Source organism: Merops nubicus, unplaced genomic scaffold (genome assembly GCF_000691845.1).
Source record: "Merops nubicus isolate BGI_N331 unplaced genomic scaffold, ASM69184v1 scaffold32564, whole genome shotgun sequence".
Lineage (NCBI taxonomy): Eukaryota > Metazoa > Chordata > Aves > Coraciiformes > Meropidae > Merops > Merops nubicus.
The window spans coordinates 11329-37515 of NW_008604050.1; the positions used below are offsets into that span (position 1 = coordinate 11329).

General features: G+C 39.1%; 1 protein-coding gene across 1 annotated transcript in view; it reads left to right on the forward strand.

Annotated features, from left to right (window-relative positions):
- Positions 1-366: 366 nt before the first annotated feature.
- PRUNE2 (prune homolog 2 (Drosophila)) overlaps positions 367-26187 on the forward strand; it is a gene marked incomplete at both ends in the record, with an annotated part of 34626 nt that continues 8805 nt past the window's right edge. Inside the window, 4 exons of the mRNA XM_008938899.1 lie at positions 367-525; positions 1533-8046; positions 8499-9088; positions 9197-9327. Of these exons, the coding sequence (XP_008937147.1) occupies positions 367-525; positions 1533-8046; positions 8499-9088; positions 9197-9327 (7394 nt within the window). The remainder of the gene's footprint in view (positions 526-1532; positions 8047-8498; positions 9089-9196; positions 9328-26187) is intronic.

Consider the following 26187-nt stretch of genomic DNA (forward strand, 5'->3'; position numbering starts at 1 on the left):
TGACAAATTGCATAAAATATGTTTACTTTTCTAACAACAAGGGGTTTTATTCAAGAAACAGCAGTAGCACAATACTTTCAAGCAACCTTGCAAAAGGAAGAGGTAGGAACAAATAAGAATTCTGTTTCAGCAGTAGTTTGAAGAAGGCAAAACCTACAGTTAGTATTTGAGTGTTCTTCACTGGTTCTTTGACTGGTTCTTGATTTTTTTTAAGCACATAGATGTTTTGACAAATGGAATGGATTTCTATTGCCAGTTACAGACACTGACACTTATTAATGTTTCTGGCTATTTTCACCACAGATTTGGATAGAAAGAGTAAAGAAAAGACACTGACATTTCTTTTAATTTCTTGCCATATTTCAGGACTGCGTGTTACACAGGAGTCTCATTGGTCATCTGAAAGCATTCATCGATAAATATGGGCTTGATGTACTTGTCATTTTGACCAGCTGTTTGTCAGATGAGAAGCGAGAAAAACGACAAATAGCAGTGTACACGGAAAACTTGGAACTAGGCAATCAAGTAAGTACCTGAGAAAAGAATCAAAAAATGTCTTTCCTAAAAAAAAAAAAAAAGGTGTTTATTAATGTAGTAGATACCAAAGTATTGAATAATTAAGTGGGGTTAAAAAAGTAGCAACAGTTGGGTGGCAACTGAGTCGCTATTTGAAACGGCTGCATTATTTATATGATGCAAAATGAAAGACTGTGGTATTTATGATTATTTCAAAACACCCTAATAAAAAAAGTATATGGTTAAGAAATACAGAAAGAGACAAGATTTTTCAATTTAGCTAAAACAGAATAATTTTATTTTTTTACTAGTTTTGGTTTCTTTTTGTACTGAGGTCTAAACAAATGAGTCTTTGGCCATGAGCGATGAGCAAACACATTGTAAATGGTAATGACCAGAACTCATCTATGTGTTTGTTATCGCTAAAGAATTTAAGTTCTGAAATGAAGCCAAATTATTACTAGGATGTTCAATTACCCAAAGCCAGATGCTGTCTCTTTTTTTTAATTATAATTTTCCCCAAAAGGAAGAAATCATCTCAGTGGCAACTCTTTGATCCTTTTACTCAGCCTTAAAAACTTGTTGTTTTAGGGACAGGTGGCTAAATGACTCTGTTACTTTTAATGTCAATATAAATGTATTTATTTTATTAATCTAATTAGTCTGTTCTAGAAATACTTTTCTCATGTATCATAACATATTTTGCTCAGATTTCTTAAGGCAACAACTAAACATTTATTTGGATTTTCTTTTACTAATCAAAAGTGAACTTGAAAGTCAGATGGTATAATTTCAGACAAGTATTCTGACAAATTACATAATACATATTTTATATTGATCTTCTATTTTAATACTTCATCTATTCATAAGATCATACTAAGGCTGTTACAGCAAAGTGGCCAAGAAATAGATTAATAGGGATAGCTAGGTATGGCTGTGTTACACAGTGAAGTAGTCAATGTGTGCCCTTATGCCTGTGATTGCAATGGCTTTTGAAACATCCTGTTTTTCTACAGATCTGCTGTGAATTAGAAGAATGTCAGAATCCTTGTTTGGAGCTGGATCCTGTAGAATGTGGATGTGACCAAATTCTCATTTATCATCAAGAGAATTCTTTGGTGACCGTTGATCAAATTTTTCTTCTAGTTAAGGAAGTCATAAATAGAAGACAACCAGAAATGGTATCAAACAGTAGAACTTCTTCTACTGAAGCTGTTGCTGGAAGCGCTCCACTTTCACAAGGATCTTCTGGTATTATGGAGTTATATGGTTCTGATGTTGAACCACAGCCCAGTTCTGCCAATTTTATAGAAAACCCTCAAGATCTAAATGGATCTATCCAAGCCCACGTTGATGTTAATGCAGACCTTGTGAGTCCAGACAGTGGACTGGCTACCATTAGAAGCAGCCGGTCTTCCAAGGAGAGTTCTGTTTTCCTTAGTGATGATAGCCCTATTGCAGAAGGTGCTGCTTCCCATCACAGTCTTCTGCCTGGCTTTGATTCCTATAGCCCTATTCCTGAAGGAACAATAGCTGAAGAACAAAAACCTCAGTCTAGAGACAATAGCGATAACTTTGATCTTTTCAATTTTGATCTAGCACCTGTGGCTACAGCTCCATCCGAGTCATCTTTTCATTCTGTTGATTGTTCCCCAGCAGATGACTATTTCCTTAATAGTGATTCATCAGAAGGACAACAACTCACTGTGCAAAAAAAACTTAATGAGACAAACCTGCTAGAAAATGATACAGCAGATTATTCAACTGACTTACTTATGACAACAAATGAGGAAGGCAATTTAGCTGACTTTGATGAGAATCCGGGGGAAACATGTGAGAAAATTTCAAGTTTGATTGATTTAGTTGAAGGTGATCCTTCTTCACCAGAAATGTTGAAATCTGTTGACTCAAGAATTCCACCAACTCCTATGAACAGTCTCGTAGAAACTTCACCATTAGATAATGGGCAGCCTTTGTTTTTCCCACAAGATGTCATTAAAAAAATTAATGAAATAGATGGTGCAAATTATTCTCAATCTCGTGTTAGATATGGGAGCTGGTGGGGTGGCTTTGACCTAGAGTCCAGAAATGCTGATACATGGGGTTCAAGTGAGCAGGAATCTGTATTTCAGAGCCCTGTCTTATGGAAAGATTGTAAAGAAAGTCCCTTGCTACAAGAACATACTGATAGACGAGGCTCAGATTCTGTATTTCTCCAAAAACAACCAAACCAAATGGAATATATGAGAGCAAGTATGTGGAATAATCAGTTTAAACAAGATAATTGGAGCCGTGAGAATGAAAAGAAAAATAATGAAGATTTGCTTTTGCAAACCACTTCTTTAGAGGAGACAAAGCAGGAACCAGAGAGCTTTACTGACCCGTGGAAGGTCACTCAGCCAACATCTATGGTGTCAGATGCATGGTGTAGTGGTGAAGGGAAAGATAATCAGTTAGCTGGAGACTCCTATGAAGTTTGGACTAAGTTTGATGCAGGAGATACTGGTAGATCCTCAGAAAATGTATGGAACATAACCAAACCGGATAGAGAAAAAAAATCAGTGAACACTCATCAGGAATGGGCTATATCAAAAGTGAGTTTATCAAATTCTTCAGAAATAACAGAAAACAATGAGGCTGAAAATCCACCTGCTCAGGTATCTCCAGAATCCTGGGATAAAGAAGGATATTATTCGGTAGGAGAATATGGAAGATCTGAAACTACAAATTCTGTTTTCAACAATATGCAAAATAATTCTAAGCTGGAAATGGAGCAAGAAACTTTATTTGGTGACCCTAAACATAGGCCAAAACAATTTGAAAATATAGAGACCTGGAATATGTATGATAAAAACATCAGGAAAGAAGTTACAGAAATAGTGGTGCCATGGGAGGATACCTTCTTTTATAAACACACAGATCTTAGTTCATCAAACACAGGGGAAGATTTGGTGGTTTCTCCACCAGACACCAATTATTCAACATCTGATTCATACATATCGCCTACATACATAGAAGACGAAAAAGAAAACGAAGACAAAGATGTCAATGAAGAAAGAAATATTGACAAATTGATAACCCCAGATTTGGCTGAGCCAAAAGTAGTTGAGAAAGCAAATAAAGAACCATTATCTGCTAGCAACATGCCTTTTTCAGGTGCCAGAAACACAGACATTTGGAACACTCCCTTAAATAACGTCACCCAGTTACAGGAAAGAAATTCTGAAATTGTTGCTCTTTCTGCCTCTTCTAAACCTTTTCTTAATTCAGAACAAACAGCTAATCAGTGCTTTTCAACTGAGACACATACCAGTGAAAATAATTTTCCTATATCTGAAAACAGAAGAATAACACTGGTATACAACCAAACAGTGAATGACTTATCACCACCACAGAATGAATTAAATACTACACACAATGCAGCTGAAAATGTAGAAACAGTGAGCAGTATTCCTGTAGAAGACATAGACACATCTACACCAACCTCAGACACTGGCAATGGTTTGGATCTGAAAATATGTGACTTACAGAGTGAGATACTTAGTAAGAAGTCAGCACAAAACAGTGCTGCAGTTGATGACAAGCTGGATAGTCAGGATTCAGTGCAGCAGCTGAAACAGGGTTGTGAGGAAGGCTGGGACAATACCATCATCCTCTCTCAGGAAGGAAAAGAGGAATACAGCACAACAGATGAGCTAAGTGGACAGCAGATCATTCGTGACAATTGTAATAAACCAGTGCAGCAGGACAGTGAATCTTCATGTAATGCAGATTCAGAGGAAAACAGGTCAACAAACGAAGTTGCAAGCTCCCCAGAAAAAATGAGCAATAGTGTTAGCTTGGAAGCATTAGTCACAGAGAATGAGTCATTTCCCCATCAAACTAATGCAGTTAGTCAGGAAGAGAGGAAAGACTTGTCACAAAATAATGTGGCATCTTCTTCAAGTGCTTCTGAGGAAGGCAGGAATTATGAATCTTTTGATGATACCAGACCACAGAATTACAATTATAGTGAAACATCACAGCTGCTTTCTGAGAAAGCTGAAAATGAGACTACAGTGATAGAAGATGCAACAAGTCCTGAGATGGAAAGTATCTCTGAAAGTTTTGATAAGGGTAGTGATAATGAAAATAATTCTTCCAAAATGCCCAGAAGCTCTGGCATCTGGAATGATTCTGGTAAGAGTAGTTGTTGCCTAGCAACATCCATTCCTTTGGTGAATGATCCACAAGAAGCACTGGACGAAGTGAAGGAAGGCTTACTTGAAGTGGTTCCTAACCATGCAGGCAAATGTAATTCTGAGTTAGTATCTTTTAAAAATATCTCAGAACTGAACAGGACTCATGAAAAGCCTTTCACAGATGAGTTTAAGAAGAGTTCTTCATCAGGATATGTCAATGTTCCTGACATTACAGATGTGTCTGTGGTGGAAAATCTGTTTTCACATGAAATAGGTTCTGGGAAAAGTGAAGACTCTGAAAATTTAGAATCTGCTAATAATCTTTGCCAAGAGCCATATGTAATGTTTAATGACAGTTTTCCTCAAACTGCTTGGGATTCACAGCCATGTCAAGATTTACAGTCTCCTGGAACAAGTCCTGAGGCAAGTGAAGCCCTTGAAATGGCAAACACCGCAAGTAGCCTTTCAAGGGATATACAGATCAAAAGTTATTTGGAAGAAGATAATGTGTGGAGTGATTCAATAAATGATTATGCACACTCAAGTGGAACAAGTCCAGATTTAAGTGATACATCTGTGAATATGTGGGGAGACCTTCCAGTTACCAGTCATCACAAAAGAAGTGGGGATACATGGGATATTAAAAATAATAAAAATCCTGAAAATGTTTGTAAAATAAATGAATTTGGGAATGAATGTGAAGAAGAATTTGAAAAAAGCTCTGAATCGAACAAAGTTCCTAAAAGCTTAGGGTTTTGGAATGCCCATGTAGATGATGATACTGTATCTTCTTTATCAAGTCCTGACATAAATGAGAATTCAGAGAATTCAGAGGCATGTTCTGAAGTGATTCATGAAGATTCCACATATAAAAACAAACAGCACAAAGCATCTGAATTTGGAGAGGATTATGCTCAATCCAATGCAACAATTCCTGAAGCAAATCAAGACAATTTACATGTGAAAACCAAGGTAGGAGAGGAGGTCCAGGTAGGCATCCTCAGTGAAAATCCTGAAACAACTAAAGCTAGGAAAGTATTGCAGGAGGACTTGACTACAGTGGAGTGTAATGAGACTTCTGAATATTTATGTTACTGGGAAACACTTCAGAAAAAAACTCAGTTGAGTATTCTCAGTGAAAAAACAGGTAGCGGAGAAGACTCATATTTGCATCAAATGGAAGAAGACACTACACCAACTTTTGCTGTTGGTGATAAAGAAAAGTATTCTTCAAAAGCCTTAGATACATGGAGTATGTCATTGGAAGCTGATGTAAGAGCTGATCCAAAATCCACAGCAGGAACATTTTGTTTTCCAGATGATCATTCAGAATGGTGGGATTCACAACGTTGTGAAGAAAAGCGATTGGAAGATCAGTATTCTGTTTCAAGTCACTCCACAACAAACCAGTTAACAAATAGTAAAGAGGGCTCCTGGGGAACACCTTCACAAGATGAAGAACTAACAGAATCACGTTTTGCTGATGCAAGTAGTGATGGAAATCAGCCTGCCCCCCTGAACTGTGATGAGAAAGAAAATGAAAGGCTAGTACATCCTACGAATATTCCCCATGGTCAAATAAATCAAGGCACTGTACAATTCCAACAGTTTGAGCCTTTTATACTGGATAAAGAGGAAAGGGGCTTGAAAGAGCACTTTTCTACAGATGAGGAAGATCACGTGACTCCACAGAACTCTTTTTCAGATGAGGAGCAAGTTATGCCAAATACATCAGTTCAAGAAATCACTGTACTTGGTCTACCAAAAGACAGTAAGAGAAATATAAGTCTCATTCCTCAAGAACAACAGCCGGATACTTGTGAAAGATTAGAATTGCACAACTCCCTGCCAGATGCTTTCACTGTAGAAGGCTTATCTTTTGAAATGACAGTGAACTCAAGTCCAGGGCAGAGTGTATTAGTTCCCCAAAACACATTTATCCCAGATATTTTACAGGATAATGCAGAAGAAAATAATCATCTGCTTTCAATGGAACCTGACCTGTGGACTAATGCTGAGCAGATTGTCACTCTGAAACCAGATGGTGAAAATCCTGATATATTAAGTCACTGTAACCAAGACAATAGTTCAGAGGCATCAAGCAGTCCTGATGTGTGCCAGGAGTATGAAGCTAAGCATGCCTCTATCCCATCTTCTCAGGTCGGGGTGGAACCTGTAAAAGATAGTCAGCCAATTCACACATGGTCCAATATAAGTAAAGAGACAGAATTTGGTTCAAAGTGTCAGTTAGCAATGCAGAAGGTAGAGACACAGTCCAAAAGTGGTAGCCCTCAGGACTGTGAAGAGGGAAAGATTGTTGAATCCTATCAGCTAATGTCTTCTAATAGTCAAGGGAGTCCTGATTTTGCAGTTTTGGAAGAATATGGTCTAGAAAACAAGCTCGTTACTGACCCAGCTGAGTCAGATGAAATTAGTGATGAAGTTTTAGGAGTGATGTCCTTAGATCTGAAAGAAAAGTTCCATGAAAGTTTTACTTCTGGAAGCTATCAGGGAACACCAACTGATGTAGTCCAAATAGCGACCTCTCAAATGCAGTTGGTTCCCATGGATTTCTTTTCAACTAATAGGGCAGAACAAAGCTTAAGAGAAATTAGTGCCTTGGCTGAAGTTGGAATATGGAATACTGACCACACAGCAATAACTACTGATGAGCTAGACGTGTCAGAAGAAAGTGTGGATGAATCCAAAACAGGCATAGAATATAACGTCAGGAACACAACAGTGACTAATGTCCCAGCAGGCACGTGTGGTGGAATGAACATGCTGGCAGTAGTAGGCAGCGAAGCAGCAGAAGGGGAATCAAGGGATAAACGGATACTCTTCCCAAAATCCTTTCTTCCTGGTGGTAATGAAGGCCTTGATTCTGATTCTAATAGTCAACTGGCTAATGACACGGCAAAAGATTCTGAAGGTATAATTGAAAATTATGGTTTTGTGTTGAAGGAAGTGGCCAGTGACCAATCACCACTGGTGTGTACTCCACTGTCCTATGTACCTTTTGATGCTGAACCTTCTGGCAGCAGCAAGTGTTCAAAGAATAAGCTCTTACTTGAGCAGCCATTTTGTGACAGTGTTTCTTTGGAAAAAAATTTACCACTGCCAGCTCCTTTGAAAGGTGCAGAAGGCATCCTAATGACTGACGACAGCAACATTCAGGATCAGGTGTCTGAAACATCCACAGAGTGCCTTCAGAAAAATCACGTATCAGTACCTTCACTCTCCAAGCCTGAAGTAACTCTAGGAGCTTCTGAGATTGCAGTAGGAAAATCTGAAGCAGAAACAACTGATCTTGACTCACCGGCAGGTGGAGATAAAAGATCACCTGATGGTAAGAAAACCTGCTTTCCAGAGCACATTCATAGGACAAAGAAAGAAGGAAATATGTGGAGTATTACTGATGAATTATGAGAATTTGAGTGAATTTTGAATTTTTTGTCTCTCCCTAATGTACAAAGCTCTGTACTTTGGGGAGACCTCTACCATCACTCTTCTAGACAGAGATAAATCTTTTAAACATTGAAGTAGGATCATTATTTCTGTTGTTTGTACAAGACCTAGCATATAGGACACTGAATCACTTGTTCCTTAGGAATGACTGCAGTGTTAATGTGTAATCTTTAGCAATAATGATGGTGATGATGTTGTAAAATTCAAGTACACATTAACAGAGCAAAGCAAACTGAGAAGAGCTTTATTTCACTCTACTGATGTAAAGAAATCATGGTGACTGAAGTAGTAACTCAAAAACTAAAAGTAATTTCTCTTTGCCTGTTTTTTTAGAAGCTGGCACTGCTTCCCTCCTTCGTAGGGAGAATAATCTGAGAAACCCCTCTGAAAGCCCTGAAATAAGAAGTACAGAGGATAAGGAAGATGTAAGGATGCAGGTGGACCTACATCCAACTTCACTGGACATGGCTTACATCCTTGTTTCCAAGCAAGAAAATATATGTTCAACTAAGGATACCCTTGAAAGAAACAAAAGTGATTTTGCATCTCAAGAAACTAATGCAGCTGAACAAAGAGAATCTCAGGAAGGCTTTTCACTGGACTCTTCTGACACCGTTCAGCCAATCTCCATTACAAAAGAAAGGGAAGATCATACTGTTTGTGGAATTGAATGGGACTCTGTTCACCTGGAAGAGAAAAGTTCTTCTGTTGAGCCTCAAAAACTGCACGATGAAAGATCACAGGAAGGCTATGACCAAGATGAGGGCTGGATTATCTTGGGCCAAAATGAAGTCAATGACATATCACCTGAAGAAATTTCTGCCAAGTCAGAGATGCCAAAATCAGGGTCTGAACATTCTGGCAAAGAAATGGCAGCTGTTGTAGCACAGGAATTGATTCTTGACACTTGGACAGAATTTCAGGTAGTAACTCCCCTTCAGAAGTCTTTTGAACATGAGGATTGTTCTCCTTCGGACAGCCTGACTAACAAGAACAAGAGTTTGGACATCGCAGGAACATGTATGTTGAAGGTGGTTGGTGGTGATGGCGCATGGGAAGAAAATCCTCAGCAGAGACTTGGAAATAATGTAGCAACAGAACAAGAAATGAAGGAGGAAGCAGTGCTTCTCAACAGTGAAAAAGTACTAAGTCAAAAATCAGGGTAAGGAAAAAACAACCTGTTTCCTTTAAAGACTCTTCAGTTCACTCATTGTCAGTCTTACTGAAGTGCATGACATTACAAATAGATGGCAGGACTTTCAAGTCTTAAGTATTAATAATGTTTATATGGTTTAAGTATCACTGTATGCCTCCTATTCTAAATTGGTTCTTGGCTTTTTTATATGAGCCAAATTAGGCTGATTTTACAACAAAGGAAAGTTGTTAGGCTACTTCCTTTCAACAATAACTCAATCTTCCTCCGATGAAGTCCCATAGACTTCATAATCTAAATCTAAAACCAATGTGGACAAAATCAGGTACTAATGGTATTGCTAATCCAGATACAATGTCAGTGATGAGATTATGGAGGGATTGAAGTGAAGTACTATCTCTGCTGCTGAGAAGGTAGAGAAGAGGGAGTTGAGGCCCAGACTCAGAAGAGGTGCTCATTGTAGAGGAAAGGATGATAGAAAATTATTGTCTTTATGGTTATTTCAAAGCTGTAGTCAAAACAGAGAAGCGTTTCTGTCTGTTCAGACCAGACTGGCAGTTGAGGCACTTTAAGTACCTTTGCACCTGCCTTTGGGTGGAAGTGTTGACACTCTGTATTGACAGCATCACTACTGCCTGCAGTCTCTCAGCTGTGTCACCAGATGGAGGGAGAGAGATGACCTTCTTGACTCCATTTACTGTACATTTTGAATAGGGTGCTTCTGTTGTGGACTCCTTTTACAACTGGGAGGTTGTAATTGCTACAGTGGACTTCTGGGGTAGCCTCAGAGATGCAGGCGTTGAAGTTTGACCTCATTTCTTCTGGATATCTGCAACTGACATGCTGCTGTAGTTGTACAAAGAAGAATGTAGCATTGAAATTCTTGTGTGCAGTAAAAGAAACTTCCCAATACAAATAAAACTAGAGGGGGTGTGTAGTGGTTTAGACCCAGCCAGGATCTGGGCACCATGTGGCTGTTTGCTCACACCTACACCCCCTGAACAGGAAGAAGAGGGAGAAAAAAACCAAACCACTGTGGGCTGACATAAGAAATATTTAATACAACAGTGCAAAAGGGGAAGTAAACAACAGTGATAACAGTAATGAAACAATATAAAAAGTACTATAAAACAGCATAGACCTCGTTAGCTCCCAGCTCCCCAGCCCACAACTCCACCCAGGCCCTTGTGTCATGTGCATGACGTCAACCGGCTGGTTCCTTTGTCTGTCTGGGCAGTGCCACCTCCCAGCTTCTGGTGAAAATTAATCCCGTCCTAACCAAACCAGGACAGGGTGTAACTGCTTTGTGTGCGTTACTCCCTTTGAACCGCACTTTACACAAAAGAGCACGTGGTATGAAACATGTGGAAGCATACTTTTCGTGTGAAATGCAAGACTGATTTACCCTTTTCAAGTTTCTTCCAAGCACTTGTCCCTTCAGTGTAGAATACAGATCACATTCACAGCTTCTATTTTTCAGGTTTTAATTGACTTGCCATTTATTTTAGACTTTACTTTTTGAAATTTTCACTAACAATTTTGCAATTTTAGCAGTAGGCTTTTTTTCCCTTAAAGGTGGCATGCCTGTATGTGATAGTATAATCCTGATAACAGTATGTACACATAACCTGTGATAGAAAACTACAGCTTTTTGCTACCCACCTCCCCACCCCAAAAGGTTCATATTTTGTTTTGATTTCAGGGGTAAATAGTTCAATAGCCATTTTTTTTGTCTTTCTCCAGACATTAAAATACCTCCCCTCTAAATATTTTCACACATTTTTCAAAGAGTGTATCATTACCACAAGATCAGACACTGTTGTAGCTGAGCTATTTTTAATATACAGTAAGTGCTGATTTCATCCTAAACAGAAGCCTCAGTGTCAGAAACTCTGAAAATATGAGGTTATTTGGACACTTAAACTTAAGCACCTGCATAGGATTTTATGTTTTCTTGACAGACAAGATGTTGAGTGGTATACAGAGCATACTACCCCTGGCTGAAATTGCTTCAGTCTAATTAGACAGACAACACTGAGGAGAATATGAGATGAGAGTGGCTCTGTTTTGGTAGGCCAGTGACAGCTTTTATTGATAGAGGTTAGCATTTACTGCCCTCAAGAAAGAGACAAATTTTCTCACCAGCAGAAGAAGAGTAGCAGAAGATGAGTACTTCCTAGTTCTGTACAGTCTGAAGAAAGCCAAAAGCTGAGTGCTTGACCTTGAAGCTATCAAAAGTAGAGGTGTTTGCCACATTTCTGTTGCACTCATTCCTCCAAGCTTCTAATTTCTATCCCAGAAGCAAAAGTAGAAATTCTGACATTTACTACAAAAAGAAATCGAGAAGAAGCAAAACAAGTAAAATCCTCAAGCTGCTGTTTTGCATGCACATTATTGTGTGGAAGTGAGACTTAGCATTTGTGGATCTAGGAAAACTAAACATCCTTTGACTTTGAGATGATTTGCTTTTTAGAACTAGTCCACACCTTGGAAGTCATCTTCCTTCATTATCTCTGCAGGGTTTCACTGAGAGTTCATCGAAACCAATTATTTTCAATGAATAAAGCTGTTTTCTGACAGACCAGTGATTTCTAGTGAAAATCTTAAAATTAAAAAAAAAAAATGCTTACCTCACAGTAAATGTGAGCATGAATGGCATGGAAAAGGAAGGGTTTTTTAGAGGTGCTGCCTAGTTTCAGGCTTTCAAATCTGACATGAACAAATCAGCTGTCAACTCCTCTCTCTCCCATAAAGCATTTTAAATTAAAAGCAGCCAGATGCTGACCCTGCTTAAGTCACACTGATTAATTACATGCGGGCAGCATCATGGGGTTTGACTTACCATGCTTACATGCCCATGATTTTCTGAGAGATGAAGAGAAAACTAATCTAGGTATCCGATTTTAAATATTTTTTTTATATATCAGCACAATGGAGTTGAGCACTAACTTTGAAGCACTAAGATTCTTTGTTAGATACCTCAAGAAAAGAGTCAGATTTTTGAACTTACACTGGCACTAGAAAATTAATTCCTATGGCTATGGATTTTTAAGGGATTTTAACATATTATTGGTGTGAATTGTTAGATCCACTTCGAGAACTGTGTTCTTCTTTAGGAAGTTAATTCTCTGGATCTTGAAAACCTGAGTCTTATACACAATAGTAGTTCACATTGGTGTTTCACATGTAGTACATCTGTTATTCTTAGAGCTTAGTATATTCTCTCAGACTTTTCTTCTTTTTGACTCTCATGTTATAAAGTCCAAAACTGGACCATGTTAATATGAGTGTTTTCAGTGAAAACTTAAATGCAGGGTGGAATATGGTGCATCCTGCAAGGAAAGAACACATTAGTTATTTGTATAGAATATTTATATTGTCACTATAGCTTCAGTTATAAGCTTTTTTTCTTATCTGAATCAGAAGTTAATACTTTTTTTAATAGTAAATGTTTTTTCAGTGGATAGCATTGTCTGTTTCTGTCCTTAACACTAGTGATGCTGAAACCCAGAGAAGTAAAGAAAAGCAAGGAAGTTACCCAGCATCTGCATGAGCAATTATTTATGGAAATAACAGAAACAGTAAAATCTACTTCCCTTGGGTTAATACGTTGTTGGTAGACTTTTTTGTTGATAAGTTGTGAAATCTAATGGAGATTTTTTCCAACACTTACGTTGTTAAAAATATTGCTCTTGCATGAAGATTTGATATCTTATAGAGATTGTTTTACAGTGCTGTTTTCCCCTCAGTTTCCCCTGTGCTTGGTTGCTGATCTTCAATATACTTGTAATAAGTTTAGTCTTTGGGCAGTTAGCTAATGACTTCAGACTTTTTAGGGAATAGCAGAGGCACATGCAAATGCCCACAGCATGATCACAGAGGCCCTGATTCCTTTGAAACCAAAGCAGACACACAGAAAATATTATGGTGGAAAGGTTGAAACACATATGGGAATAATTATTTCTAGATTATATGTCAATTTCATTAAACCTCTTACATAAACAGCTGAAGAAACAGCAACTGATATGATAGAACTGTATAATTAGAAATGCTTCCTAATGCATTTCACTGACTGTTTTAAGAGCTCAAGTACCTTCTTAAAACATACCTCAGTGTGCAGTTTTTGAGTCTGAAATTAACTGCCCTTCTTAGCCAACTAAGTTTAAAACAAAGTGGTACAGCAGAAGTGCTAGCCTATGGGAGGGTAGCACAGAAACACTGGTGTCATCACGTAAGAGAAGGTTTTTCATTTGGTCTTATTGCAGTAGAATTTCTAGGTGGCCTGATGATGCTAGTTGTCAGGCTCTGAGTCCACCAGAGATTTACATCTCTGAAGTAGGCTTTGATAGATCTGAAACAAAGGCTAAGTAATTGATACTCAGCTCTCAGGAGTGTGCTTCTGACTGAATTCTTGTACTTTTATAGGTCATAATTTTGACTCAGGAAGTTTCTTTGTTTCTTCACTAAATGAGACTTTTGCTTTGACTGAATGATCTATATCCTGGCTTATGCTTAATTAAGCGTGCTTGATATCAGAAAATCAAGCACCCTTAACCTGAAGGTCTGGCTGTGCCCTGAGCATGGATTACATTCTCTGTTTCTAGTTTGTTTGGTTTTGTTGTTTGTTTGTTTTTTTTTTTTTTGTCAAATACTTTTGCTTTATGCAATTAAGTTTGCATTGTGAACCTGTAACACCAGTCTGCAATAGTGGTTTTAGGTGTGGCACCTGAATCCAGAGCTTTCTCTAGTCTTAGCCTTTCCTTCCTGCAAGGAACTTTTCCTTGTGGGTTTCTGGTTATTGTTTCATATACTCTTTGCAGAGTGTAGAAATTAGGTTCCTTTTTTTCACTTATGTATTTAACCTTTGTATATTTACATATTGCACAAACACAAGCTTCTAGAGGTACATCCGTGGTAAAAGAAAGAAGGGGAAACATAACGAATAACCAGAAAAGGGGGAAAAAAGGGAAGACTAGGGAAATACAGGCAAGTCAGAGTCACCTCTGTGTCAGGCAGATCATGGAGCAGATCTTCTTGGAAACTATGCTACAACACATGGAAAATAAGGAGATGACTGGTGTCAGCCAACATGGCTTCGCTAAGGGCAAATCGTGCCTGATGAATTTGGTGGCTTTTTAGAATGGAATTACTGCATCAGTGGGTAAGGGAAGAACAGCTGATGTCATTAAGCTAGACTTGTGCAAGGCAGTTGATAGCGTTCTGCACAACATCCTTGTGTCTAAATTAGAGAGACATGGATTTGACAGATGGACAACTTGGTGAATAAGGAACTGGCTGGATGATTTTACTCAAAATGTTGGGGTGAACAGCTCCATGTCCAAATGGAGCTACAAGTGACATTCCTCAGGAGTTGATGTTTGGACCAGCACTACTTAACAACTTTGTCGGTGATATTGACTGTAGGATTGAATGCACCTTCAACAAGTCTGCAGATGACACAAAGCTGTGTGGTGTGGTTGACATGCTGGAGAAAAGGGATGACATCTCACAGGGAGCTTGACAGGCTTGAGAGGTGGACCTATGCCAACCTCATCAAGTTCAACAAGGCCATGTACAAGGTCCTGCAGATGGGTCAGGGCAATCCCAAGCACAAACACAGGCTGGGCAGAGTACGGCTTGAGAGTAGCACTCCTGCATCTTGCAACCCTTCTACATCTCCTCCTAGTTCTCGCCTATTTCATGCAAGCCACCCAGTGGGGTTGGACAAGAGTCCTTTTCCGTGTAGGATACAATGGTGGGAGGCCCAAGGTACACTGGAGTTCAGGCAACTCAGCCCATAAAGAGGTATACATCTTACCATCATTACAGGCCCAGATCAAACCAATTGGGGTGTCACCAGAGGCAACATGGCAATCATTATGAGGTGCAAAGTTTTTACTTGTATTTTATGCTGTGATTCCAGCACAGACAACCCATTTTTAGGGTGATATAAACTTATCAATAGTATTCAGCCCAGTTATGTTGTTCCCACCTGGAACAGTCCATCATGTTTTGGCAAGATCGCAATGCTGACTTTGATACTGGGACAGAAGAGGATCCCTTTGTCAAACAATGTAAAACCCTGAGGGCCATCATCAGATCCAAACCAGGAACATAGTTATGGACAGCTCTTTCAGAACAACCTTGCCCTTTGTTCCACTGTATGCACCAGAATGTATTTATATCTTGATTATACTGTGAGATCTTGGTTCCTCATACAGTTTATCAACGGCAGAAAAATTGGACAGTTGACTAAATCACATAGCAACTCTAGCTTTCTATCTGGGGAATAAGGATTTACTATTTGGTAGGTATCCTTTGTATTCCATAAATTCAGCAAGCTCCCTGCGATGTCTGCAGGAAGAATACCCATGGGAAGGGGGTCTTCTACAGATTTAGGTAGGGGTGAGCAAGCAAGAATACTAAATTCACTGGGGGCAATTGCAAATCCCTGTATCAAGTTATGATTGAAACTATGAGTGGCTTGAACAGATAAAGTTCACCTATTTTCACTCAATATTTTCTTGTATCCAGTGGGATACTATCCATTACAAGAAAGAGCAGGAGCAGGAAGAGAAGTATGAGAATGCTTGCTAGTGTCAAAATACACAAACACCAAAAATAATAAACCGTAGATGCTTCTTTGGCATCATAAAAAAAGTACAAAAATATTTGATAGCACATTATTAATATCCATCTTTCTTAAAATAAAATAGCTTTTTATATGGCTTTCCATACATGAACAGCCAAGAGTGACTACATTTAATAAGGAAAAATTCATGGAGCACCATACAGATGTTGAGTAGGCAGGATAACATACTTTGCTGCTGCTGCTTTTGTGAGTGGAATTGTGTCACCAGTAAAATTTATGAAGACTGGAGGTCATTTTCTTCCTGATAGAAGCTGTCTGGTCTTACAGAGCTCTATGAAGTTTGGTGGTGACACAGTGGTCAGGAGGCAGACGAGGAACACTGAAGATGACTATGCTAGCACGCTCCTTAGGATGTGTTAGTGGTTGTGTATACCAGATTGATCTTGTTCTTAGCTTTGCTGTAGGGAAGGATTATCCTTTTCCTTAGTAAGAAGAGCTAGAAAGAACTGAGGAAAATACTAAAAAATGATACTTTGACTTGAGGAACAAGAAGCACTGAGAGCAGCAGAGATAAGGACACTGATGTTTGGAAGGTTTGGAGGAGAGCTTTGAAAATTACTGGCAAAACTGAGCAGAAGGCAATTTCCTTTGAACAAATACCAAAATTCATCTAACCCACTAGAATAAGGCTTCCACAAAAGAAAGCTTCATTTATCCTTCTTGTATAGTGACTTTTTGAAAAAGATAGTTCATCCACTGCCTCTGTCCAGATATCTCTCTGTGACTATTGTTGTACTGCTGGCTATTAAAATTGCCCAGTAGTGTAAGCAATCCAGTAATTTTTTTTTTAATAGAAAAGCATGTTTTCATCATATTGCCTGTGGTTGACAGTGAATAAAGATAATTTAATATAATAAAAGAAGAATCTGTGACTATTTCAAGGTTAATAAGAGTTCTGAAACTACTCTGCTATCTTTGTGATTTAGCTGAATGCACATTATATATCTCAAAGGCATTAATGATTAAAATTAAATATCCATGTCCAATACTGATCAGAAATGCTGACAGAATGGAACCAGGGAAAAAATCCCAGTGGACCAAAGGTTTCACCTAGTATTTTCTCAAAATGTCTGTTCTGTCACCCTAAAACTAGCATAAGGCAGTGAATTAAGGACCCCAGGTTTGCTTCTTGCTTTAATGGGCAAGGCAAACTGCTGCATATAGGAAGCCTAGAGGATTGAAAATCTGTTCTAAGTTTGAGAGGCCACATTTCTGCAAAGTAACCTTTACTTCCCTTTGGATGTCTCTGTTGCCTTTTTCCCTTGCATACCCGTGGGGCTGTCATCTTTCACTCCTGTCAAGATTCTATGTTAATTGGCCAGATTTGCTAGACAGCAATTCCAGGCACTCTGGGGACTAGGCATGCTGCTTCAGTGGTGCTTCCAGCTCCTGCGGAACTCACAAGATTATGGACTTGAAATCAGAATTGAACTTGGGTCTCCCACTTGGCAACTAAACACAAGGATCATGCTTTAAAGGTTAAAAACAAACATGAAGGAAAGAAGCAACAACTGAGAAGGTTGCTTGTAGGAAAGTCCAAGTAAATGGAAGTTAACGCCTTGTTACAATAGTAAAAAAAAGAACTGAAACAAAACAAAATGTTTAGATTAGCATGCACAAGAACTCTTTAAGATTACTGGCTCAGAACCTGAGAATTCAATGTTCATCTGAGTTTAGGATGGGAAACTATATAATTAATGTATTTTACATTATTATATATCACACCATTATAATAACTGTAGTAATATACATTATGTATTAGAAGCTCTATGTTATGTATTAGACTTTTGAAGATGTTCTACAAAAATAGAAGAATCTGGGACAGATTCAGAGCAGGGAAATTTCCAACAACAGAGCTGAAAATTCATTAAAACTTTTTTTTTTTTTAAATAAAAAAGGGAATAATCTATTTAGTGTCAGTGAATCTCACTGTTGACCTTTTTTGTTGATGGAGGTAACAACACACTGCTCATGTGTGTGCTTTAGTAACATAATTTCTTTCCCTCTAATTGTTTTGGCCTAGGAAGTCATTACAGCCATCTTTTTTTGTCATCAGTTTTGGGGTGATACAGTATTTTCCATCACCATCTGGAGGTTGAAAATTAATTAAAACTAAAAACCCAGTTTTCCATTGCAAAGCCAGCTGTTAAACAATAGCAGCAGCCAATATGGTGATGATCCCATTTTTGTGAAAACAACATTAATATTTACATGCCAAATACCAAGTACTTTATAAAAACCTTTTAACAAGAAGAGAAAGACACTTCACTGACTGAAAAAAAAAAAAAAATTAAAAGGAACTGCAGTGGGTTGCAGCAGAGCATTCTAAAATCTCAGAGGTGTTCTGTATCAATCTGAGTATGGAGGATCAAGGCCAAGGCTACTAATGTTCCATGTTACTGATTTCATAGCTTCATCATAATCATGCTACTAATGACTTCTATTATACATAAATACTTTATAGCTCTATTTCCTGGATTCAGCTTCTGAGTGTCTGGACTTTTGATTTCAAATGAATAAAAGATTGTCCAGTGGAAAAAAGAGCTAAAAAATATCTCCATCATTAGAAATCTTACGTAGAGCTACCTGCCAGAAGCATCAAAGATCACATCTGCAGCAGTGTGCTCTTTAGAAGTATATTTTCATATTGGTGATGAATTTTAATGGCTTAAAATGCTTGGTATTGTTCTATACTTTAAAATAGCGGCTTGGGACTAATTTCACAGATCTGCAGCAGACAATGAGAACTTTTCTTGTAGGATTACTAATACCATGAAGAACAAGGTGAGAGACACTGATTTTTTATTTACACTGTGCTGTAGATACATGTGGAGCTGTACTAACAAACAAAAATAGAATTAGCCTTTTGTTCGGTTTTGACTGGTTATGACCTAGCAATTTGTTGTGAAAGCACCTCCAGTTCTCATATGACTCCTCTTCAAGGAGCAGCTGAATGTTAGACCAACCTAGGGCCTGTTCCCTTGTTGTTTAGTCCCTATAGGGCTGCAAGAGAATAAGATTAAATGCTGGTTTGCGTCTGGAAAGAAACCTGATTTTCTAGGTACTCTGCCCCCAACAGGCTATGGTAAACAGAGACTATGGGACTGTGCTGCATGGCAAGAAATGTCCTTCCTTCAAGCACACCCCTAAGAAACAATGTCAAGTGCTCCTACTGTGTTCCCAGAGTCCACCCTTCCTTCTGAACTGGTGTTTGTTTAGGATTTTTAAAAAATTTGTATCTGCATTCCCATAGCTGAATTGCAAACTGAACAAATTATGTAAAGCATATTTGAATATGCATATACTCTATAACCATTGATGCAAACAGAAACGAGGGCTGAGATGGGTGGAATCCGTAAGAACTCCTGTCATGCAGTCTCCCATCACAAGCTCTCCTGGGGCTCTGAAATGAAACAGCAGGAAGCTTTTCCCTACTGCCAGCTGACTTGCTGTTATCGGAGTTTGGTGATCCTCTGACAATGCTCCCCAGAGAATGTAACAAAAAAATTATTTTCATGTCTGAAACACAGCTCTGCATTCGTTTAAATGCTCCTTTAACCAAAGCCCGCTAGCCGCTGGATCACACAGCCAGCTATGTGAAGGCAGGTGATCGTCCTTATTTAGCAGTACCACTGGCCACGTGACAAGAAAATGGTGGAGGATCTGTATTCCTAGTAAAGTGCTACAGAGAGAGGGATGCTGAAGTGCAGCAGTAAAGCATCTTTATTATTTTCCCAGTAGCAAGGCCTCTTCAAGTCTTTAGAAGGTAAGCATCTCTTTACTCTGAGAGGCTGATATGCAGAAGGTTTTCTGATTAACAGCTCTATTGTTGCAGTTGCTTTAGACAGAAAAAGGGGAAATGTTTGTCAGCATGATGTAAAGCACCCAGGACCTCATTACTGAAAACCAGGCAGCTGTATTTTAATTCTCTTACAGCTCTTTATGAGAAAAGCTTACATCAGTTCAATGGGATTTCTTTTGTCTGAGCGAAGGCGCAGTATTTGCAATTAGGAAACAAAACTTCACTGCACAGTCACCTAGCACATTAGATTATGTTCAGCTTTTTTGCCTAGCTCTGAGAATAGGGTGGGAAAAAAAGGAATGAATGTTGGGCATTGTTAGCAGATAACTTGCTTTTAAGACTGCTTAATTACTGGCATAGTCGTTGTTTGTGATAGCTCCCTGTGTAGAGTATTTGGCAATGTTATCCTTTTCAGGTTTTTTTGCTATCAGCTGAAACGTGATTTTTTAATTTTTTGCAAGGTCCTCTTAAAATGTTGCAGTGAACAGAATATATAATCTTTGAAAGTTAAGTGATCTAGGATGTAGCAATAACCTCAGTGGTAAGAAGACTGAAAAATTTCTGCAGAAGTTGGTTTGTACAGGCAGTATTATTTTTTTGAATTTAATTATAGGAGCTTGATTCAGCTCCATTCAGCTGTTTGCTTTTCTGTCTGGGATGAAGAAAAGAAAATATTCTTCAGTTTGAAGTGTGATAAGCAAACAAATAATATTAATGTACAGGAGGCACTGAAAATGTGTAAAATGCCTAAATATTATCTACTTAGATCAGCACTGAAAGGAAATGTATGCAGGGTTGGTAGGTATATTTAGCGAGAATTGTTCCAAGTAAGTGAAAGACAGGCAGAGATGTAATTTCTGGACTTACCTTTATTAATCTTCTTGTGAAAAAGAGCTGTGCTGAGAAAGGGAGGATGCATACAGCTCTAGCAGCACTGTCAGGAGGGCATTAAGGCAACCGTGAGGGTTGGTAAGGGGGGTGACACTCAGGAAGCCTTACCCTGCCAAAACATGGGTTTTCCAGGGCTGTTATATTCCTCCCACTATCACACATGCTCTCCACTGCTATCTCTTGTGGGGCAGGAGATTACTAAGGTCTAAAATAGTCGTTTTATTCCTGTCTTTGATGAGTGTGGCTGTAATTTGACCTTGCGTACATCTGGACAATATTATAGAAAATCCATGTAGTTAGAGACAAGTCTAGCTTTCGCCTAAGTTCACAACTTTAAAAACTTGGATCCTGCTCCAAGCAATCTATTGTGGTTTTGTGGCATCTCCATAGTATTCAGCAGTAACATGAGAGCAATGTTATTTAACAGCTTGTAATGTATTTGTAGGAAAAGGCAGAAAGAAAAAAATAAAAACAAAAAAAAAAAACAAAACCATGCAAAACAAACTGGCAATCTTTAAGCCACTGTCTTTGTCCAGGCAAAAGATGCAGCTCTCAAACTTAACAAGAAATAATATTTAAGTGAAAACATGGTTTTGCCAGCATCTGGGAATCTCAAACATCTGGTTTTGCAACTTAGTGTCCTCAAGACTGGAGACGCTTCCTATCAGACCTTGTACAAATATCCAGAAAAATATGGTGCTACTGCAACAATGAATGAGTCTGAGGCAGAAGGGAGGATGGGAGCGACAGTCCAATTTCTTGACAGATTACTTGGTTCATCTACGTGTTTTTTCCTTTGGATATTGAAGGAAATAGCTTATCTGTTACAGGGTTTTCCGTATTAACTAATTCAGACATTACTACGTTCTTAGCATGTCCTATATATTGCTGTCTTCTCTTTAGCCATTGCAGCTCTAAGAAACAGACAACAGATCAGATTTCCCTGTTTCAGACTGCCAGATGAAAGCTGGCTGTGTCCTACAAGAACAAGATCCCTCTCCTTAGCAGAAAACACTGGCAGCAGCCCAGCAAGATACACCTTTGCCTGCTTTCTGAAGCAGTGCAGCATGTAGCTAACCTTGCCCTTATGTTTCCTAAGCTATGTGTGAGGAGTGCTGTGTAGGGGAAGGATGAGCCCCATTTTCTCACCTCAACCCTGAACATTACTTCATAAGTCTGGCACTTCTGTTGCTCTGGCTTTTTCACAGTATTTTTACTATGACTGACATTACTCTGCCTCCCACGCTCAGGTTGGTTTTTATCTTCCTGTTGCTTCTGTGGGCCTTCCAACTCAGAGACAGTTCTGCTTCTGGTGGCTTTCTGCATCTCCTGTCTTGCTTTGCACATGCCTACAGCAGGGTCTGACAACCTTCCTGCCATGAATGCCTCTTGCCTGTGCAAGCAGGCTGCAGGACTGCCTGGTTTGGTACCAGTTTTACTGCTTCAAACAGACCTTATGCGCCTTGACTAGGTGTTTCCTCTGGCCCATGGTTAGGCTTTTCCTGTATTTTTGCCAAGTTTCGAACCACCCAGTATGGATGGGGAGCTTTCAGTTATGTAATTACACCCATCAGGGTATTTCCATTTTAATTTGCTGGTTAAAATTCCCACTCCACAACCTGCATTGTTGCTTACATTCCCTTGCTATTTATTGCACATCTGAGACCTGCAGCTTCAAAAAAGACTGAGGTTTAACATCAAAGTCTGTTTAGAGACTTTTCTTTATCTCAGTTGTAGCCAAGATAGGGAAAATGTAGCTGTTAGTCATTTGTAGGTTTGCTGCAGTAGGTAAGATAAGAATCAGAATTATAATAACATTGAACACTAAGTTGTGTAATCATGGTTATTTTAACATAGAAAAGATGATGAGATGCAAATTTGACTGTACAGGGACACAGAAGTGAGAAGAAAAGATAAAATGCACAAATTCACAAGACTTAAGGTATTGAAGGAAAGGAAGTTTGTGGAATTATAGAATGGTTTGGGTTGGAAGGGGCCTTAAAGATCATTTGGTTCCAACCTCCCTGTCATGGACAGGGACACCTTCCACCAGACCACCTTGCACAAGGCCCCATCCAACATAGTCTTGAAGACATTCAGTGTTGTAGCATCCACAGTTTCTCTGGACAACCTTTTCCAGTGCTCATCATCCTCGTAGTGAAGAATTTCTTCCTTATCTAATATAAATCTACCTCTTCCAGTTTGAACCCATTATCCCTTGTGTTATCACTACAAGCCCTTGTAAAAAGTCCCTCTCCAGCTTGCCTCTAGGCCACCTTCAGATACTGTAAGGCTGCCATAAAGTGTCCCTGGAGCCTTCTCTTCTCTGGCCCACCTCTGGACCCCCTCCAAGAGGTCCATGTTGTCCTTCTTGTGTTGGAGGCCTCAGACCTGGATGCAGTACTTCAGGTGGGGTCTCATGAGAGCAGAGTAGAAGCACCTCCTCAACCTTCTGGTTGTGGTTTTTTTTGATGCAGCCCAGGCTGTTGTTGGCTTTCTGGGCTGCGTGAGCAGCTGTTTTGTTTTGTTGTTGTTTTTTTTGTTTTTTGTTTGTTTGGTTGTTTTTTTTTTTTTTTTTTTTTTTTCTGAGAATACTATAAGAAGCACTGTGAGAGGCCTTACGGAAGTCCAGGCAGACAACATCCACAGCCTTTCCTTCATCCATCAGGTGGGTCATCTTGTCGTAGAGGAGACCAGGTTTGTCAAGCAGAATCTGCCTTTCATAAACCCGTGGTGACTGGGCCTGAACACCTGGATGTCCTGTAAAAGCATTCAAGATGATCTGCTCCATGACCTTCCCTGACACCAAGGTCAGACTGACAGGCCTGTAGTTCCCTGGATCCTCCTTTCAGCCTTACTTGTAGATTGGCATCACATTTGCTACCTTCCAGTCCACTGGGACCAGAGGGTAACAAGAGCATATTATAAATTGTGCAAAAGCTGAACTTGAAATCAAAGCAGTGCTACAAAAATCCTAATGCTTTAATGAAAAGATCAGTAAAAGTGCTACGAATCTGTACATACGATTAGCAGCTCTGAAAATCATCCTTAAACACGTTTTCTGATGTGAACAAGATAGACATCACCTGTTATAAGGTGCTTTCTTAAAATATTTTATTCCAGATAGTGTAGTATGATAATAAGTTTCATCATCATTGTATGTGTTAGCATTCATACACTTAGAGAAACAATTAAGCAATACGAAATTTGACAGTATGACAGAAAAGCCAAGTCTAAAACAGGAAATAGCCACTGCAGTTCTGAAGTTAGCTCAGTTGCAGAACTAGTGGTTATTACTAATGGTTAAGAGCAGTCTGAGGCATTTTAGCATGTCTCCATTTGGAAGCAAATGTGCTTGATAAGGTGTAGACTGTTGTAATAGTTGGAGGGGAGTTCTCACAGCCCTGATGGAGAATCTTAGGAGGGTATAAAATGTAAAACTTCATAAAGATTTTTTGCTTCTGATCCTGCAACATCTACCCTGTTAACTACTCTCAAAGCATTAGCATACTTCCTGAAAGTGCAGATGGCTGCACTGTGTATAAGGTGCATGCTGCTTTTTCCAGTGCTGTTCATGTGCCAATTGCATCATTTGGAGCCGCAGGTGTTCTGATGAATGGTCTTGACAGCACAGTATGGCAGGAAAATAGTCACTGGGAACCACACATGCTGGAAGGAAAACTGGTTTTAAAGTGATAAAAACTAAAACTACATTTTCTCAAGGAAAAATTAATTGCTTAATACAAGTGGAAGGTGGGAATCAGGTCACAGATCTGTGATTAGGCCTGCCATTTGAATAAATTTTTAGAAACACCATTTTCAAACAAAATGTATTTTCAGATATATTTTAGAATGTTTTACATCAGATTTATTTAACTTCTACTTTCTCCACTGGCAGTACCTTGTTACAGTGCATTTGTAGTGTTTGTTCAACAGTAGTTGTTGATTAACAGATCATCTAGATGTTATTTGTAGAATATTAACATTTATTAAGAGCAGAGAGATCAGATAAGTTTAAACAAACCTTCTGAATGCAAATAGTGCTTTGAGCCTACATAGCTCATTGCCAGCCTTTGTGATCTTCTAGCATTGATGGGAGGAGCACCCATCAGAGAGGCTCCCCAACTTTGTGTGGTTAAATCTAGTAATTTTCCACTGGCTCAGTAAAGATTAAGCAGCGCTGAGCTGGGCACAAAAGGAAACAAAGGAAAGCTCCTTCTCTGAGGGCAAGACCGTTTGGTGGCACGTGAATGCAATGCAAAATCAGAGCAATACATGTCAACTGGAATGTTACTCCTGCCTTGGAATTTGTTACTCTCTACCTGCTTTTGCACACAAAATATTGAGTAAAGAGACTGTTGTTAAACTAGTAATACTAGGAAATGCCTCCACTGTAAGAGGCATAGCTGGAGACAGCACTATGTCATGTGTACGGTCAGATAACACTGCTCTGAAGAATTGTATCCTGTACATGTCCATGCCATGAAGTTGTTACATGATGTGGGACAGTTCACTAGACATCAGCAGCTGTTTGAATTGCACATGTCCTTCTCTGAGCCCTGTTTGATTTGTTCTTCTTCTGAATGCCAATGTGAAGCCACTAGGGTCTGACTATACCGGTTTTTCCCATTGGCAGCTAGTCATGAGAATCAGGAAGATGTTACAAAATGCCATGTATTCAGAAAAAAAAAAAGCCCCAGAGGTTATTAAACATCACATAACAGGAGCTCACAACTAATGGACATTCTCCAAGTTTATCTGCTGCTTTTCTATAACAGTGAATAATTCCTTACCTTTAACTTATAATGCTCTTGTCCAAGGTCTGTTAAACAGTGTTTGGAAACGTCCAATACTCAGGTGATTAGTGGCTCTGAAAAAACCCAGCAGGGATGATCGTCTTGTCTCTAGGGCAGTGTTTGAATGTTGCACACTTAATCGTGCTTGGGGAAGCAGAAAGAACAAGATAAGGCATAAAGTACTTGGACATTGGGTTGCAATGTCTTTCCTGTAGCATCCTATGACCTGCTGGTGACTAACCTCTGTGAAGAGACTTTTGGGGGCTCTGGGATCTACTACGCTCCTGAGATGCCATTTCAACATCTAGGTTAGGGACTTGTTTCCCTCATTCTTTATCGAGAAGCCTCTTTATTTCATGTGGCTGGAAGTCACAGATAATTTAAGAAGCCTGAAGCCCTGGATTCCTTCCATAAGCCCTCCGTCTCTATGGGCATATGCGTAAGGTTGCTGAAATAGCCTAGTGAATCCCATTATCATTCATCTATTTACTTAAATTTGTTCCTCCATAGCTCCAGGCATCCCTCCCCGGCTTTGCCTGGTTCTCGTCCACTGTGACACAAGGAGGGAGCTGGTAAGGGCTCAGGACAAAGAGCTTGTGTCTGCCTAGAAGCAGTGAGAGCAGTAGTGTGTACTTAAGAATAACAGCTTTTATTTTTCAACAGTATTAAACTGTTAAGAGGACACAGGAGAGGCTACTACTATGACTGGCTACCTGGGAAAATTTGAA